The sequence below is a fragment of the Sceloporus undulatus genome, chromosome 3 (assembly GCF_019175285.1).
Source record: "Sceloporus undulatus isolate JIND9_A2432 ecotype Alabama chromosome 3, SceUnd_v1.1, whole genome shotgun sequence".
Classification (NCBI taxonomy): Eukaryota; Metazoa; Chordata; class Lepidosauria; order Squamata; family Phrynosomatidae; genus Sceloporus; species Sceloporus undulatus.
Genome location: NC_056524.1, coordinates 272,789,893 through 272,808,539, shown reverse-complemented (window position 1 = coordinate 272,808,539; position 18,647 = coordinate 272,789,893). Strand labels below are relative to the sequence as shown.

Sequence of the window (18,647 nt, the reverse complement as noted above, 5' to 3'; positions counted from 1 at the left end):
CTTTGGTTTGGCTTCTGGACTCTTAGGATGCATGCATCATTGAAACACCATACCTCCACTGTGACTCGAAGCAGCTTTATTTTGGCTGTCTGTAACAGGCCTTTGTTTCTTTTCTCTCTGCAGTGCTTTTAAGTCATTCATTTGTTTTCACTTCGGGGCTGATTCAAGATGATGGGACCCATGCCTAGGTCTCAGTTTTTGGTCCAGAAACGTCAGGATCTGGACAGTCCCAAACTGGCAACCCTCCATGTGTGGGAGGCTGTTTCCTTCTGAAACGTTCTGCAGTGAAGCAGAAACTGGAAGGGTTGAGTTAGGCTATAGCATTTTCTTCTTTGACGGCTCTTTGTTTTTAAACATATGGCAGTGGTAGGGAGTGGTTTTATCTTTTTGTAACCCAAGGCAACATTCAAAGCCTGCATCCTGTGCTGCCTCCTGCCCAAATATTAGTCAGTCCTTTTGTTCCTTGTGTAAGTCAGAACTTGCCAAAACTCTTCTCTCTATATATATTAGCACAGCCTGCATACCCACACTTGATTTAGGGTCCCCACGTTTCATATTTGGAGCCAGCATGTTCTAGAGATGTCACAGTATCATTTAGGAACACTAGTTAAGTTTCGCAGGAGAAAAGGAGCAAAGACCTGAGGCAGGTGGACAATCCAGATCCTTGGTATCCACTGGGGTTTGGTTCTAGGACCCATGACTCACCCCATGGATACCAAAATCTGTGGATGCCCAAGTCCCATTCAATATAACAACATAGTAAAATGACATCCCTTATATAAAATAGCAACATCAAAGTTTGCTTTTTTTGGAATTTATATCTTACTGGGATATTTTCAAGCCATGGATGGTTGAATCCCTGGATAAAGAATCCATGGATATGGAGGGCCAACTGTACAATCCAAGCTAAATGGGTGTTGTGATAAGTGGGAGTCCCTCCATTTATCAAAGCCTTCTGCCCAGAGAACAAAGGGCAAAGCCAGAGGAAAGTCTAGTGGAGATCAGTAGTTGTCCTCACGTGCAAATCAGTCGTCCAACATGGGTATACAGTGCACCCTTCCCTTACATGGCGGATCCATCCCTTTGCATAAGGGAATTACCATGTATGGTGGAGCCCCATTGAAAACAATGGGGCTTGTGCCTGTGGTGCATACACCATTGCCTCTGCAAGCATGCAGCTTACAGCGTATGCTGAAAACTGCACCCATGTATGATGCGGGCACACTGTAGGGGTGCAAGACTAATGGAACCATCTAGTAGCCAGTCTCTTCCGAAGTTTTCTTCATTAAAATGTAACTATACATCTTCCCACATTTAACCCTTTATTGTCTGGGAAGAAGGCGCTGATAAATGGAGGGACTTCTTTTTATCACAGGTGTACTAGTTGCTCCTTCCTTCCAAGTCATCTGCATTTCCTCTTGCACCTTGGATAAAGGATCTCCTTGCATGCAGTAAGCCAACCTCTCTGCCTGCCCCTGCCATGCTCCCAGCCACTTCCTCCTGTCCTTACACTCTGGGCTTGTCCTGTTCTAATCACTGTTGTTGCAACTCCAAAGTTAAAGCCTTCAACCAGCCCAGATTGTTGACCACTGGGAAAGCCATCAGGTCTTTGTTACAGTGCTAGAGACCATCAAGGACACCCCTGAGGCTAGTTATCATGTATACATGTTGCTCCTTAAAACCTGTTTGCACACAGCTGGTATACACCTCTGTGGCCACAGTATGCATACAGTTGTCCCAGGCTGTGCTCCATGTATGTTCTGTATCACCCTCAGACTACAGTCCTGCTTTCTGTGGCCTGTTCTTCAGACAAGTAAATTTCTCCCTCCTTAAACCCTTCAAAACAATGCTATCCCCCTTTCACACCACATTTTCAGTTAGCTTTGTTTGAATTGCTATTTGTGTGTGTGTGTGACTGCACTCTTCATTTTTCTAATAAGTTTACCCTCCTTGTCCATAGATTCTTTATCCATGGATTCAAGCATCCATGGTTGGGAAATGTTTTTTTTTTTTAAATCCAAAAAGCAAAAGTTGATTTTGCCATTTTATATAAGGAACACCATTTTACTATGCCACTGTATTTAATGGGACTTGAACATCCATGGATTCTGATATCCACAGGTGGTCTTAGAGCCAAACCCCAGCGGATACCAAGGGCCCACTATAAAACCCTCTTAATTCATCCAAACCTGGAGTTCCCCCCCAGTTATTACTGGTATATACAGGTACAAATGATCCTAAATTACCCAGCCTCTTGCAAAGCTAATTTCTCCAACATTTAAAGTAATGTTGACATACTTGTTGGGGACCCGCCAGTCCCCCACTTTCTTTGAGTAACAATAGAGGCCAGCCGTCCCATTGAAGCTTGATGGAGATTAGCTCTCCTGTATTATTTTGTGCGCCCTGCGCCACAGAATTCCCCCTCATTGCTTTTGCCTTACACTACTTTTCCTTGGATACCTAACCAGTTTTCTGGCCACATTGGGATCCACAGTAAGCCTTTAGCCTGAGAGTCCTCAGTGGCCCTGCCTTACCCCATCTCTCTCCATTCTTGCATTTGGACAATGGTTCCCAACCTTTGGCCCTCCATTTGTTTTGGACTTCACATCCCAGGAGCCCCAGTCAGCTTGGTCAACAATCAGGGGTTATGGGAGCTGAAGTCCAGTGGCTGAGCCATCACACTGTCTGGTAGCAGTGAATTCCAAAACATCTGGAAGACCAGAGGTTGAGAGCCATTAGAGGCATTAAAGCTTGAGAAGAGTTGACTAGAGTGACTAGAAGACCTTGACGTTGTAACTCTAAAAATCATGAGAAGCATTTCACACTGCAGCTTCATATCTCTGATAATTGAGACTAAGGGTACAGTTGTCCCTCCGTTTTCATGGGAGGCTCGCACTTATTCAAGCCCCACAGGCTTGAATTGGGTGCGCCTGCATGCATGCCGGCCATTGCAAATAGCAGAGGTCGCTCCTCCACATATATTCAAGGGCGTGGATCTCAGATTCGCGAGTTAGGAGGAGCAACTGTGTATTGTTTGTCTATAGTTTTATAGTTATTTTCATTCAATAAATTGTCTATTGAAAATATTTTACACGTTGTGATTTTAGATTGTATGCCATTGACAGGTTTCATATTTTTGATAACACTGTAAAGTGCCGTGCAAAACTTATGACGCTATATAAATAAACACTCCTCCTCCTCCTCCTCCTCCTCTTCCTCCTCTCTACCCATGGTCTTTGCTGATGTGACTCCACTACCCATCATTGTCCGGTTTAGTTTTCTCATTCCCTCAAGTGGCTCTGCCCTGCCTTGCTTGCTGTATATTATGCTTGCATCTATCCATCAAACCTTCTGTATGATGATTCATCTCTTATTTCTATCACTTCCTTAAAAGCTACCTTTCCCATAAATCACTTGGAGCAACTTCATTGTTCTCACCACGTTCTGCCGTCACTCTGTAACTAGACCTAACCACATTCAACCAGAGCAACAGTGTGTTGCTTCCTTGTTTAGCTCTAGTTCCTTCCCTCTGTTTCCTCCATCGTGTTGAATCACAGATTGCAAGCTGGGCCTCTTATGCTCTGCAAAGTGTTGGGAGCTTTGGTGACACAATCTAAATAAAAGAACCATAATTGCCCCTGAATACCAGTGTCTCACTCATCCTGCGAAGTCTGATCGCTGTTAGTAGTCCAGTCTGTCTTGAACTGGTCTGACCTCTTTGAGAATGGCTCTCGTCCAGTGGCTAAACTATTGCAATATCTGGTGGCAGCGAATTCCTTAAGTTAATAATTCACTGAATGAAGGAAGTACTTCCTTAACTTTGACCTGGATTTGATGCCACTCTGTAACTCATTGAGAAGGTTTCAGAATGGTTGGGCATTTCCAGAACAGCTGGAAAGCTTGCAGTTGATGGCTCATTTTGGCGCATCTGTATTTAAGTATGAAAGTGGAACGTTATTTTTGACATCTCTTCCCAAAACCCAGCATGGGAAGCCTGACTTACAGTAACTCTGAAGGTGAACCTATCACAGGGGTTTCTTGGTGAGATTTATTCAGGTGGTGCTTGCCATTGCCTTCCTCTGAGGCTGAGAGAGTGTGACCTGCCCAAGGTCACCCAGTAGTTTCCAACAGCTGAACAGGGATTCAAACCCTGGTCTTCAGAGTCCTGGTCAAGCACTCAAACTACTGAAAGAGAAACAGCCTAGTATCAAGTCACAGCTGCTGCAAAAATGATGTTGTCCTTTGAAAGATAGTCTTAAGGAGTAGATCCCTTTGGAGAGCCAGTGTGGTGTGGTTGAGTATTGGACTACAACTCTGGAGACCAGGGTTCAATTCCCAGATCGGCCATTAAACCCATTGGGTGACCTCGGGAAAGTCACACGCTCTCAGCCTCAGGGGAAGGCAGTGGCAAACCTCCTCTGAACAAAGCTTGCGAAGAAACCCTTGTGATAGGTTTGCCTTAGATTTGCCATAAGTTGGAAACTAATTGAAGGCACATCACAACAACAACAACAGCTCCATTTGTGAGCAGGCAATTCTTGGAGAGACCTGCTTGCATTGATGACTGGGTCCTAACTTCTTTGTGGGCTTCTGTTCCAAAATAGGAATGACCAGTTTGGACAAGAGAAGCACTGGAAGAAGGCAAGGGAAACTGGGGTAGATGCAGCCCTCCAAAGTCAGTTGTGCCGTTTCATAGACATGGCTGGTAGGGATACAGGAGGTCCAAAACACCCTGAAGAAATAATCCAGTTTGAGACTGCTTTTTATCTGCCTTGGCTCAGTGCTCAGGAATTCTAGGAACTGTAGTTTTGTGAGACATTTAGCCTTCTCTGTCTGATAGCTCTGGTGCTCACAACAAACTACAATTCCCAGGGTTCGCTAGCACTGAGTCAGACAGTTAAAGTGGTCTCAAGGTGGATTATTTCTACGGTGTGTTTTGGACCTCCTGAGTTCCCACCAGCCATGTCTATGAAATGGGTTTGGAGGGCTGCAACTACCCCACTTTTCCTTGCCTTCTTCCAGTGCTTCTCCAGTGCCTTTTGGGTGCTTGCTGCCAGACTTTTGAACTCCTTTCCTAAGTAGGAAAGGATGAAAAGTCTTCTCTTCAAGCAGGATTTCAGGACACTAAACAACACTGAGTGCAAATAGTGTAGTGTTCCACTGATTTTGATTTTTATATTTTTGTCTTTTTGGTGGTTTTAATTCTACAGGTAGTTTTATTTGCACTTACCAAATGTTTTGTATATCTTTACTTCATGTCTTTGCATGGGGTTTTATCTGTCTTGTTGTAATTTTGCTAAGCCACTTTGAGTCCCAGCATTGGGCATATAAATGAATAAATAACAAGTATTCTCGTTCTCTCTCTCTCTCTCTCTCTCTCTCTCTCTCTCTCGTTCATTTTTGGCAGGTTTTGTGGTGGGCCAGGCCGGCTTGTACCATGCCCTGGTCATGTTTGTCGTTGCCTATTTCATCATTGGCATGACTGTCTTGTCCGTATGTGCCATCTCCACCAACGGGGCCTTGGATGCTGGTGGTGCCTACTGTATCCTTCACATACATAAGCCAGAGAAGTTTCCTCAAATGGTAACCATGATGTTAGTTTCCTGCAGCAGTTGCAACCAAATGTTTCCTGGCATCTTGGAAGGCTCACAAATTCTGTTTGGCATAAGTGTTTATGAATTCTAGTCTACTTCTTCAGATGCAAAGCATTAGTATATCGCAGCATAGCTTCATCCAGACCTGCGGTCCAACACTGAACCATCCAGAATAGATTGGGACATCTCTGACCACTACTTCCCTCCCCAAACCACACACAGGGACTCTTTAGAATAGAGCAGCAACCTTCCTGTTATTGAACCCCAAAAGACCCTCTTCCATAGTCCTCCTTTCCATTTCCCCTTATCCTGAAAAGTAAGAAGGTTTGCTGGCTGCTGATCTCACATTGCATGAGTTGCACAGCATAGAATAGCATCTTAAATTTATATCCTGCATTTCCTTCAGAGAAATATGCAGGCATAGAGTCCTCGACCCCATTTCATCCTCACCACAACCCTGTTTGGTAGGTTAGGCTGAGAGATAGTAATTTGCCCAAAGTCACCTGGAAAGATGCATAATGAAGTAGCAATTAACTGCACCTGCATCTCCCGGGTCACACTCCAGCAAGTCACTACTATGCTGTGCGTCGTACTGGCTCTTTTCTCTTCCCAGGTAGAGCTGTAAAACTTTATTTGTTTTTCTTGCACACAACAGCAATCCTTTCAAAAGCTTTCTCCCTGCTGGGTGAGATTACAAGAATTACTGAGCATTTGTCAGTGATTTTTCCAACTTTGTACCTCTTAAAAAAATGTGTAAACCCTTTCTTGTACCAGGACTTGCTTTTTTGAAAACCCAAGATTTTTCTACAGAAATCAGTGTATTTTGAGCAAAATATAGTGGACCCTTGGTATCCACTGGGTTTGGGTTCCAGGACCCACCATTGATACCAAAATCCATCCATGCTCAAGTCCCACTAAATATAGTGGCATAGAAAATGGTGTCTCTTACACAAAATGGCAAAATCAAAGTTTACTTTTGGGAATTTATATATTTTGGAATATTTTCAAACTGCAGATGGCTGAATCTGTGGATTAAAAAATCAATGGGTACAAAGGGCCACCTGTAAATTGTTTTCTTTGCAAACGTCTTGACTTTTTTTCCACAATGTATTGTTTTGTTTTGTTTTTGCAAAACCAGTCAAGGATTATTTTTTTGCAGCAATGTATGTTTTTTCCATAATTTTCTTTTTCACCAAAACAAGTCTCCAAATATGCACAAAAATCTAAAGAGCAGATGACCATTTTCATTCACAAACATTATATATTCACAAACATTACTTTTAATTATCACTTCCATTCACTCTTCCTTTTTACTTCAATTAATCCATAATTTTGTCACATTACTCCATTTTTTTCATATTGTTGGATTGTTTTCCCACTCGCACACATGGACAATAATAATAATAATAATAATAATAATAGGTTTTATTTATATACCGCCCAATCACTGGGAATCCGAGCGGTTTACAATAGAGGGGATAATAGACAGTTCCCTGCCCACAGGCTTACAATCTAAAAGACAGCGACACAAAAGGAGAAGGGATATGTGTGGAGGCGGGGGAGGGAAATCAGGTCCTTTCCAGCATTCTTCTCATCCCATCGAGGCCATGGACCAAGGCAGAATGGCACCGGAGGGAGGGCTCTTACGTTATTAAGGCTAGACGCCTGAATGGTAAACTGAGGAAAGCCTTCCTCTCTGCCCGTAAGAGGCCGAAAGAATGACGTTAGGGAGGAAGGAGTACTCTGGTCTAGGCCAGCCCCGATGGAAAAACTGGGCCAGCATTCTGCTCTCCACTCAGATGGCCGAAAGATGACAGTTAGGGAGGGAGGAGCCGTACCTTCTTGCAGGCTAAGCCCATGATGGAACTGGGCCAGCCGTCTCTCTCCCTCAGAGGCCTAAAGATGACAGTTAGGGATGGGCAGGAGCCTCGTCTTCCGAAGGCTAGCCCCTGATGGTACGAGCCAAAGCCTTCTTCCCTCAGAGGCACCCCCGAAAAGAGGACAGTTAGGGCAGGGAGGAGCCTTGCTTGTCTTCAAGGCTAGACCCATGATGGTACTTGGGGCCAAGCCTTCTCTCTCCTCAGAGGCCGAACGATGACAGTTGGGGAGGGAGGCGCCTCCTGTTCTTCAGGCTAGCGCCCCTGATGGTACTGGGCCAGCCTTCTCTCTCACTCAGAGAGCCGAAGAAAGATGACAGTTGGAGAGCGGGAAGAGACTCCTTCTGTCAGGCTAGCGCCCTGATGGTAATAGGGCCAGCTTCTCGTCTCCCTAGAGGCTGACCGATGGACAGTTGGGGAGGGAGGAGGCTCTTCTTCATGCAGGCTAGGCCCCTGATGGTATGACCCACAGCCTTCTCCTCTCCTAGAGGCCGAACCCCGATGACAGTTAAGGGAGGGAGGGCCTCTGTCTTCAGGGCTAGCCGCATGATGGTACTGGGCACATGCCTTCTCTCTCCCTGCAGAGGCCGAAAGATGGACAGTTAGGGAGGGAGGAGGGTTGAGCCTCCATTCTTCAGGCATAGCAACTGGATGCCGTAGGCTGCGGACAGCCTTATCTCTCCCTCAGAGGCCGCAAAGATGACAGTTGAGGGAGGGAAGAGCCTCCTTCTTGCAGGCTAACGCCCTGGATGGTTACTGGGCCAGCCTTACTCTGCTCCTCAAGAGGGGAGGCGCGAACGATGACAGTTGAGGGAGGGAGGGCAGCCTGTATTCAGGCTAGAGCCTGATGCGGTACTGACCCAGCCTTCTCTACTCCCCCTCAGAGGCCTGCTCTCCCTCCAGAACGCAGACAGTTCAGGGCAGGGAGGAGCTCTGTCTTCAGGTAGCCCCACTGATCGGCTACTGGGCCGACCTATCTCTCTGCCCTCAGAGAGCACGACAGATGACAGGTTCAGGTCGAGCGGAGCCTCTGAGTCTTCAGGACCACAGGGCCCCTGCTGGAACTGGGCCAGCCATTCTCTCTTCCCTCAGGAGGACCGAACAGATGACCAGTTAGGAGGGAGGAGCCTCCTTCTTAAGCTGCCCCGATGACCTGGGCCCAGCCTTCTCTCTCCCTATAGGCCCTAAAAAATAGATGGGCAGTTAGGGAGGGATGAGCCTCTGTCTTCCAGGCTAGCTCCCTGGCTGGTACTGAGCAGCTTCTCTCTTCCCTCAGCGGCCGAAAGATTACCGTTAGGGAGGGAGGAGCCTATGTCTTCAGGCTAGCCCTCTGATGGTACTGGGCCAGCCTTCTCTCTCCCTCAGAGGCGAACGTGACGTGGGGCGGGAGGAGCCTCCTCTTCTTCAGGCTAGCCCCTGATGGTACTGGGCCAGCCTTCTCTCTCCCTCAGAGGTCGCCCGAACGATGACCTGACAGTTGGGGAGGGAGGCGCCTCTGCTCAGGTCGCCCCTGATGGTACTGGGCCAGCTTCTCTCTCCCACAGAGGCCGGAAAGATGACACGTTGGAGGAGGGAGGAGCCTTGTCTTGGCTAGCCCCTGATGGTACTGGGCCAGCATTCTCTCTCCCTCAGAGGCCGCCGAAGCCCGAAAAAATCCGATGACAGTTGGGGAGGGAGGAGCCTCCTCTTAGGTAGCCCTGATGGTTACTGGGGCCAGTCCTTCTCTCTCCCTCAGATGCCGAACATCTCTCCATAATAGCAAAATCTTTAACTTTAAGAGCTCACATCCTCTATGGTTAGTATTCTTTATTTTCCAGTATTTAGCATTAAAATCGATACGCCACCACAGTTATCATGATAATGTTACGCTTTTTCATCCATACTTAATTTCCCATCTATTAGTATTTTAATAAAAATAGTTCCAGTTTAAATGGGGATATTTATGGAGTATCTCTCTCATAATTTTAGTGAGGTTCCCCAGTACTTTTGGATTTTCTTACAATGCCACCACATATGAAAGAGATGAATGTCCTTTTTTCTTTACATTTCCAACAACTATCTTTTTTTATTCTTCATATCTTAGCCATTCTGGTTGGGGTTGGATGACCATTTTCTCATCAGGATGCCTGATTTCTTTTTGAAGATGAGAAAATGTGTTTGTTTTCTTTACCTCCATGCTCTCTGCCAGGTGGTAGGCACCTGCGGCCCGCGGGCCGGAGAGCGGCCCGGTGAGGCCGTGGGACCGGTCCCAGCCCAGCTCTGCCACCGATTGCCGCCGGAGCCTGGCCTCTCGCACAAGGGCCCAGGGGGGGGCAATGTTATAGACGCCGCAGAAACAGCATGTATAGTTTTTTAAAAAAATCAGCAATTTTTTTTTGCATGTCCTCCACTTTTTTAAAAAAAGTGTCCACCATTTGAAAATGTTGTCCTACATTTGTCCTGGTTTATTTATTTATTTAAATTTTTTTTTAAAAAAAATATTTAATTATTTATTTTTTGGCTTCGGACCCCCAGTTGTCTGAGGGACAGCAACCCGGCCCCCGGCTCAAAAAGGTTGCCTACCCCTGCTCTATGCTTTCCTACTCCTTGACTTGCCCAACACAGATATGATCAGCCGAGCCCTGGGACCTGAGTTCGGGGGCAGTATTGGGATCATGTTCTTCTTGGCCAATGTTTGTGGCAGCGCTTTGTACATTCTGGGGCTGGTGGAGGCCATCGTGGATGATTTTGGAGCTCCAGCAGGTGAGTGACCTGGGATCCATCACCCGGGGGAGCTTTTTGAACAGGTCTTCCAGAGCTGGAGATGAACAAAAGGGGTTCTGAGAGCACTGAAGGTGACCTGAAAGGACCATCTTGGGTCCATGATACTGCTGGCTCCTTTGGTCTATCACAGTGGTCCCCAAACTCTGCCCTTTAAGAAATTTTGGACTTCAGCTCCCAGAAGCCTCAGCCCTCTTGGCCAATAGTCTGGGATTCTAGGAGCTGAAGTCCAAAATCCCTTAAAGGGCACAGTTTGGGGACCACTGGTCTAGTCGGTTCAGAGTCTATAACAAGATATAGGACACTATCACACTACAGTGTTATAGCGCTGTTATTCCACTTTAACTGCTATGGTTGCCCTTCGTGGAATCTTGGGATTTATAGTTTTGGGAGGGGCATTTAGGATTTTCAGCCACTGAGCTCTTAGGTCTCCCTAAACTACAAAGCCCAAAATTCCACAGGAGGCAGCCTAGTAGTTAAAGTTGAATAACAGCACTATAACAGTGTAGTGTGATATTGCCTGAAGAAGTGAATGAACACACTGCATGGAGTCAAGGGAGATTTCAGCTGAGTTTGGCTGCTGTCTCATAGAATCATACAGTTGGAAGAGACCCCAAGAGCCACCCAGGCCACCTCCTTCTGCCATGCAGGAATTCACCATCAAAGCACCCCTGACAGATGGCCATCCAGGCTCTGTTTAATAACAGCCTCCAAAGAAGGAGACTCCATCACCTTCTGAGGGAGCGTCTTTCACTTTCAAATAACTTACTGTCAGGAGGTTTAAAGGTGGAATAACTTTTCATGTCGCTTGACTCCATTGCTCTGTGTCCTAGTCTCTGGAGCAGCAGAAAACAAACTTCCTGCATGGCAGGGGGTTGGACTGGATGACCCTTATGGTCTCTTCCAATTCAACTCCAGATCCAAAGATATAGCCCTGTTAGTCTGTAGAATCAGTATGTGGAGAGCTCTTGTAACACCTTTGAGACTAACTGAAAGAAAGAAGTTGGCAGCATGAGCTTTCCTAGACTTAAGTCTACTTCCTCAGATGCATTCAGTGAATAGACTGAAGTCTACGAAAGCTCATGCAACCAACTTCTTTATTTCAGTGAGTTTCAATAGGTGCCAAAAGACCTCTCTACATACTGATACTGTATCCAGCTCCCTAAGTCTTTCCCCATAAGGCATGGCTTCCAGACCCTTCACCATTTTGGTTGCCTGCCTCTGGACATGCTCCGGCTTGTCAACGTCTCCTTACAAGTACAGTGAAAATGAGGGGTTGGAATTGTGCTGTTCTCTAGATGATGATAATAACAACAACCAGAACAACAACAAGAATAATAACAGCAGATGCTTTTGGTCGTTTCACAGTCTAGTGGCAGCCAGTGTAAAGGTCCTCTGTGTGACAGTTACTAGTTCTAGTTCTGGCCGTGTGTGTTTTGATTGTGTATTCCTGCATGGCAGGGGGTTGGACATAATAGCCATTGAAGCTGAGTTGGGAATTGAACCCTGGTCTCCAGATTCATAGTCCAATACTCAAACCACTATGCCACACTGGCTCTCAATAGCAGTACTAAAATAATTGTTATGTATGTGTCTGTGTTTGAAATCTCATGCTCCTTGTTTCCACGCAGAGGGAGGCACCGGTGCGGCCATCCAGGTCCTGCCCCGCGGTTACTTGTTTGAAGTCTTATATGGCACGATTCTGCTGCTCCTCTGTCTCCTTGTGTGCCTCGTCGGCGCCGGCATCTACGCCAAGGCCACCTTCCTCATCTTCCTCATCGTCATGGCGGTGCTGGCCACTGTCTGCCTCAGTTTCTTTGTGGTGAAGCCCCACACTGTCCAGCTTCCTCCCAGCAATGATGACAATGCCACGGTTCACACCAATGCCTCCTTCACCGGCTTCAAGCTCAGCACCCTCCTGGATAATCTCCCCCGTGAGTTGGTGTCACTGTTGTCTTCCAAAGCACTACACTGCAAATAATGCATCATCATCCCCTTCCAAATGACAACAGGGAAATGGGGGCAAGAGTTGGAAATTTTATCTTCTGAGGGCCATAGTTCCCAGAATCCCTCTGCCAGTGGGGGGATTCTGTCACATTCATTCAGGATGTAGCAATGGAAGAAGTAGGAGAATATCACAAAGAACATATTGTTGGGATCAGAACAGAGTCAGAGAGAGTCTACTCACTGTCAGCCCCTTGTTTTTCTTACTGTTCCTCCAGTGGGTTGCAGTGATCCCCAAACTTTGGTATGCCAGATGTTTTGGGCTTCAGCTCCTAGAATTCCTGACTGTTGGCCAAGGTGATCATGGCTTTTGGGAAATGAAGTTCCAAACATCTGGAGGACCAAGGTTTGGGAATCACTGGGTTAAGGTTAAGGGCTAAGGTTAGAGCTGAGCCTTTTCCCAATATTATCTTCACAGCATCCCTGTGAGGTAGGTTAGGCTAAGAAATGGTGGCCTTAAGAGTACACCTACTCAGCATAGCATACATATCGCTATGCTGTGTTGAGCCACATACCTCCCTTAATTTACTGAGAAGCCCCTGAGATCTCTTCACAGGGACATCTTGCTTTGCAGCAAGTAGGCAGGTGTCAGAGAAATATTGCATTTGTTGTGTCCCTTTGAGTCATTTCTGGTTTACAACAACCCTATCATGGGGTTTTCTTGCCAGGTTTCTTCAGAGGAGGCTTAGCATTGCCAACCTCTGAGGTTAAGTGTGTGACTTGCCCAAGGTCACCTGGTGGGCTTACATGGCTGAGCAGGGATTTGAACCCTGGTCTCCAGAGTCCTAGTCCAATGCTCAAATCACTCCACAACACTGGGTCTCCTACATCATCATAACCAGATGCACAGTGATCACAGCAGTGCTGCAACTACTGGGGGACCAGATGAACTACATCCAAGGGTGTTAAAAGAACTGGCAAATGTAATATTGGAGCCATTAGCAATAATCTTTGAGAACTCCTGGAAAACAGGAGAGACCCCAGAAGACTGGAGGAGGGCAAACCTTATCTCTTTCTTTGATAAAATTACCAGCTTGTTAGATGAAGGGAATGCTGTGGATATAGTATATCTTGATTTCAGTAAGGCCTTTGACAAAGTTCCCCATGATATCCTTGCAAACAAGCTTGTAAAATGTGGTCTAGACAAGGCAACTGTTACATGGATTTGTAACTGGTTGACCGACCGAACGCAAAGGGTGCTCAACAATGGCTCCTTTTCATCCTGGAGAGAAGTGACCAGTGGGGTCCCACAAGGCTCTGTCCTCAGGCCAGTTCTATTCAACATCTTTATCAATGACTTGGAGGACAAAATTGGGGGAATACTTATGAAATTTGCAGATGACACCAAATTAGGAGGAGTAGCTAATACTCCAGAGGACAGGATCAAGATTCAAAATGACCTGAATAGACTAGAAAACTGGCCAAAGCTAACAAAATGAACTTCAACAGGGAGAAATGTAAGGTACTGCACTTAGGGCGGAAAAATGAAAAGCACAGATATAGGATGGGGGACACCTGGCTTAAGGAGACAACATGTGAAAGGGATCTAGGAGTCCAAGTAGACCACAAGTTGAACATGAGTCAACAGTATGATGTGGCAGCTAACAAGGCCAATGCGATTTTAGGCTGCATCAATAGATGTATAGTGTCTAGATCAAGAGAAGTAATAGTGCCACTGTATTCTGCTCTGGTCAGGCCCCACCTGGAATATTGTGTCCAGTTCTGGACACCACAATTCAAAAAGGACATTGAGAAATTGGAGCGTGTCCAGAGGAGAGCGACTAAAATGGTGAAAGGTCTGGAAACCTTGCCCTATGAGGAACGACTCAGGGAGCTGGGGATGTTTAGCCTGGAGAAGAGAAGGTTAAGAGGTGATATGATATCCCTGTTTAAATATTTGAAGGGATGTCATATTGAGGAGGGAGCAAGCTTGTTTTCTGCTGCTCCAGAGACTAGGACCCGGAGCAATGGATGCAGGAAATCACAATCAAAGCATCCCCGACAGATGGCCATCCAGCCTCTGCTTGAAGACCTCCAAGGAGGGAGACTCCACTACACTCCTAGGAAGTGTGTTCTACTGGCAAACAGCCCTTACTCTCAGGAAGTTCCTCCTAATGTTGAGGTGGAATCTCTTTTCTTGCATGGCAGAATGGGGTTGGACTGGATGGCCCTTGTGGTCTCTTCCAACTCTATGATTCTATGATTCTATGACCTTTGTGAATCTTGGCACCGTGGTCATCATTTTGTATCTGGCTATGGAGACATAGCCAGTCATTTCTCCAATACTTCTTGCTTTCTGTGAAGCACAGAATAGCTGTTGAGGTGGCTTCAGAGGCTTGATGGTAAGTTGGAAGGGGGTTTGGGGGATTGTGGAAGGAGGGAGGGAATACCCACCCTCTCAGGGCTCAAAAATGGGCATTCACATGTGTAAGGGAAACTTCGTTGTTGTTAACTGCCCTGGAGTCATTCCCGACTCATGGCAACCCTGTGGATGAGACACTTCCAAACCCCCTTTCCTCCACTGCTGTGCTTAGGTGCTTTAAATTTATGCCCATAACCTCTTTGATAGAGTCCATCCATTTAGCATGTGGCCTTCCTCTCTTTCTATATCCCTCTGCCTTTCCTAGCATTATTGTCTTTGCCAAGGAGTTATGCCCTCTAATGATATGGCCAAAGTTTGACAGCATCAATTTGTTCATCTAGAAAAGTTTATCCTTGGGAACTTAAGCAGTTTCCTGGGGAAACTTACGCATTTACAGTTGGCCCTCCACATTTGTGGCTTTGACTTTTGTGGATTTGATTATTTGCGGTTTTCATTAATATAATAATAATAATAATAATAATAATAATAATAAGATTTATTTATGTTTCCCCGCCTCTCCCAGTGGATCGAAGTGGGGTTACAGACTAAAAAAGCACAAAGTGTTTACATAAAAATTCAATTAAAAGCAGCTAAAAACAATAAAATATACAACATCTTACAGTAACAGTAGCATCAACAAACAAGGCAGGGATCATACACAGACAGGGTAAGTCATTCATATCAGGGGGGGGTTTTCATATTGGGGGGGGGGGATGCTTGACTAAAAAGCTTGGTTTTAATCGCTTTTCTAAATGTTTCTAACGAAGCTGCCAAGCGGATCTCCTCAGGGAGACTGTTCCAAAGTCTCGGAGCTGATGTTGAAAATGCTCTTTGCGAAGTAGCAACATAGAGGTTGCTCTCTCTAATAGGTTCTTACCCGATGTTCTAAGAATGCAGGGCGGATTATATAGGGAGATGCGGTCCCATAAATAACTCGAGCCCAAGCCATGTAGGGCTTTATAGGTAATAACCAACACCTTGTCCTGTGCCCGGAAGCAGATAGGGAGCCAGTGAAGATCTTTTAATATGTTCTCTCTAGGCATCTCTAAGTCCTCCAGAGCAATTCTGTTGGAAGTTGACCATAGAGGTGTGCTAGAGAACCTAGATGTGCCTAAAGGAAATGCTTTTCTAGGTATCTGTAGGTCCTCCAGCATGATCAAATTCTGGCAGATGTTGACCATAGCGTTGCACTGGAGGACCTGGAGAGTCCTAGAGAGGTGTTCTCTTAGGTAAAAAGAATAGTCTGTTTTTTTTATTTGAGGCTTGTCCACATTCACGGGGATCTTTCACCCCTAACCCCAAGAATGTGGAGGTTCCTAAGAGTTACAATTCCAGCTTTAGACTGGTCATGGTACCTTTCTCCAGGCAGAGCAGGCTCCCTGGTGGCTTGGAGAAGCATTGCTAGACCTTTCCACAGAGCAGGGTGTAAAAGAAAGGTCTGTCCCAGCTTGCAAAGAAAAAACAACATGCCACAATCTAGAGAGGGGTTTAGGAAAACAAAGCTTCAGAATAACATGGGGGGGGGGGAATCAGATTCTTGGAAACAAGCTTTTAGTGCCCAGACACAGCCATAAAATAGTGATTAGCTGAATCCTCTGGGCACATGCTTTTGTAGGGTGTGTTTCCCTAACCATGGATTAACCCTTGGATCCCCTGATGAGCCACAGGTTTGTCAAAAGAGTGTATATTCCAGGGAAGGTTGAGGTCTTGCACATGTATCTCCATGCTAGGCTTGGGGGATTCTGGGAGCTGCAGTCCAAAAAAAGACAACATTTTCTAGCTCTGCTTCGGCTCCAGCGCAGGGGAGTCATCTCAAAAATATTTTTGAAGCCATACTAAACCAGAGTGTTTCTGAATTCAGAGATACAGCCATGTTAGTCTGTAGATTCAGTATGTAGAGATATCTTGTAGCACCTTTGAGACTAACTGAAAGAAAGAAGTTGGCAGCATGAGCTTCTTTAGACTTAAGTATACTTCTTCAGATGCATTTGGTGGAGTGGAAACCTCAGGACAGACCTATATATGTCATCAGAAGGTCAATGTTCAGAGTGTATCTGAACAGGTGTGTCTGTACTGTATGTGTTATGTCTGGGGGATTCTGGGTGTTACAGTCAAAACTGGTCATTTCTCCCAGCCCAGTTGTTCAGGATTGGCTTTGGGAGAATTTTCCAAGGAAGGCTGAGCCGAAAGGATGGGATTTTGAATACTGAGCTTTGAAGGTGAGACTATAGTCATGACTTCAGAGGGAAGAGGGGAGAATTGTTTACGATGGCAGGGAAGCAGCTTCTTTTAAAACTTGTGTCTTTGTCTTTATGGTGCATATAGTAGTGGCCACAGTGGCGTGAGGGGTGTTCTCACTATGGCCACCAACCAACAGTTCCCATTTTCCTTCTGAATGCCCTGCATGTTATGCCAGTCAGCTGCTGGTCAGTGGACACTGAAAAGTGTGTTAGACAATCCAAATGTTAGACTTTACCCAAATGTTCTTCTGTGCGTGCATCTACACTGTACAAATGATTATGTTTGACACCACTTCAACAGCCATAGTCCCATCCTACAAAACCCTGGCATTTGTAGCTTTGGGGGTCACCAGCACTCTTTGGCAGTGAAGGCTAAAGACATTGTAAAACTAAAAATCCCAGGATTCCATAGGATGGAGCTAGAGCACTTAAACTGATGCCAAACTTCAATATTACCCTAAGTTTCTGCCCACACATGATATGGGCATATTAAGAGCAAGGAGGAGTGTGGCATATTGCCAAGCACCCATCGGAAGAGCCCAGGGATTGTGTTGCTTCATGGCATTCTGGGAAGGAAGATGGTTCCCCATTGGCATTTGTTGCAAACAGTTCCTTATAGCCATTGGCCAGAAGGGGAATTTCCACTGGTGCTGCTTTTCTATTTTTGTGAAAATCTGCACTTGGAGGAATTCCCTCTTTTCTGTGGTTCTGTTCAGGTAGAGGAGCCCTATGGTGACCATAGCCAAGAAGGAGGATGCATTTTGTTGGCAAGAACAAGGTTTTTCTAACCTTAAAATTTCTGTGACTTTCTGCAGCCGATTACATTGTGGATTATACAACTGGGCGCCTGATGAGCTTCAGCACAGTCTTCGCTGTCATGTTCAACGGCTGCACAGGGATCATGGCAGGCTCCAATATGTCTGGTGAGTCTGGATTAGCGACACTAGTCCCAGAAGGGGAGCAGACACACTGCAAGAAAGGTATTTTAAATCTGGGTGCTGGCTTCAGACCTGGATGTGCCTGATCATGCTTTCCTCCTGTGATGCAGGAGACCTTCAGCGTCCCAGTTACTCCATTCCCCGAGGCACCATCACAGCTGTGATCTTCACCTACATTGTATACAACGTGTTGGCTGTGCTGCTGAGCTGCACCTGTGACAGGTACGTCCTGCATCAGCCAGCAGAGGGGGGCTCCTCTCCCACGGCTCTTGAAATCCATTAAAACAGCTAAAGATTGGTTCTGCTTTGCTCTGTACAGATATTCTGGTTGGCCACATCATCCCCTTCTTTTGTCCTTTTAATAACACCCCTGTCGAGCTAAGCCTGTAGTTATTTTCATTTGAAAGACAAGAGAACTTAGGCAGCTAACCCAAGGACTGCTGGAAGGTGTCCTGGATGAGCTTATAATACAATCATAGAATAGAATAGAATCATAGAGTTGGAAGAGACTTCAAGGGCCATGAAGTCCAACCCCCTTCTGCCATGCAGGAACTCACAATCAAAGCACCCCTGACAGATGGCCTTCAAGCCTCTGCTTAAAACCCTCCAAAGAAGGAGACTCCATCATACTCCAAGGGAGTGTTTTCCACTGTTGAACAGTTCTTACCATTTAGAATTTCTTGCTAATATTGAAGTGGAATCTCTTTTCCTGTACCTTCCATCCATTGTTCTGTGTCTTAGTCTCTGGAGCAGCAGAAAACAAGCTTACTCCATCACTTTCCAATGCAGCATCTTTTACTGTCAAACAGTTCTTACTGTCAGGAAACTCCTCCTAATGTTGACCTGGATTCACTTTTTCTGTAGCTTGAATC

At 45.8% G+C, this 18,647-nt stretch overlaps 1 protein-coding gene across 1 annotated transcript in view; it reads left to right on the top strand.

The window, feature by feature from the left end:
* Positions 1–18,647, top strand: part of LOC121927217 (solute carrier family 12 member 9-like) — a 142,251-nt gene that overhangs the window by 25,275 nt on the left and 98,329 nt on the right. Inside the window, 5 exon segments of the mRNA XM_042460878.1 lie at positions 5,408–5,542; positions 10,076–10,213; positions 11,863–12,165; positions 17,653–17,760; positions 17,886–18,001. Coding sequence (XP_042316812.1) covers positions 5,408–5,542; positions 10,076–10,213; positions 11,863–12,165; positions 17,653–17,760; positions 17,886–18,001 — 800 coding nt within the window.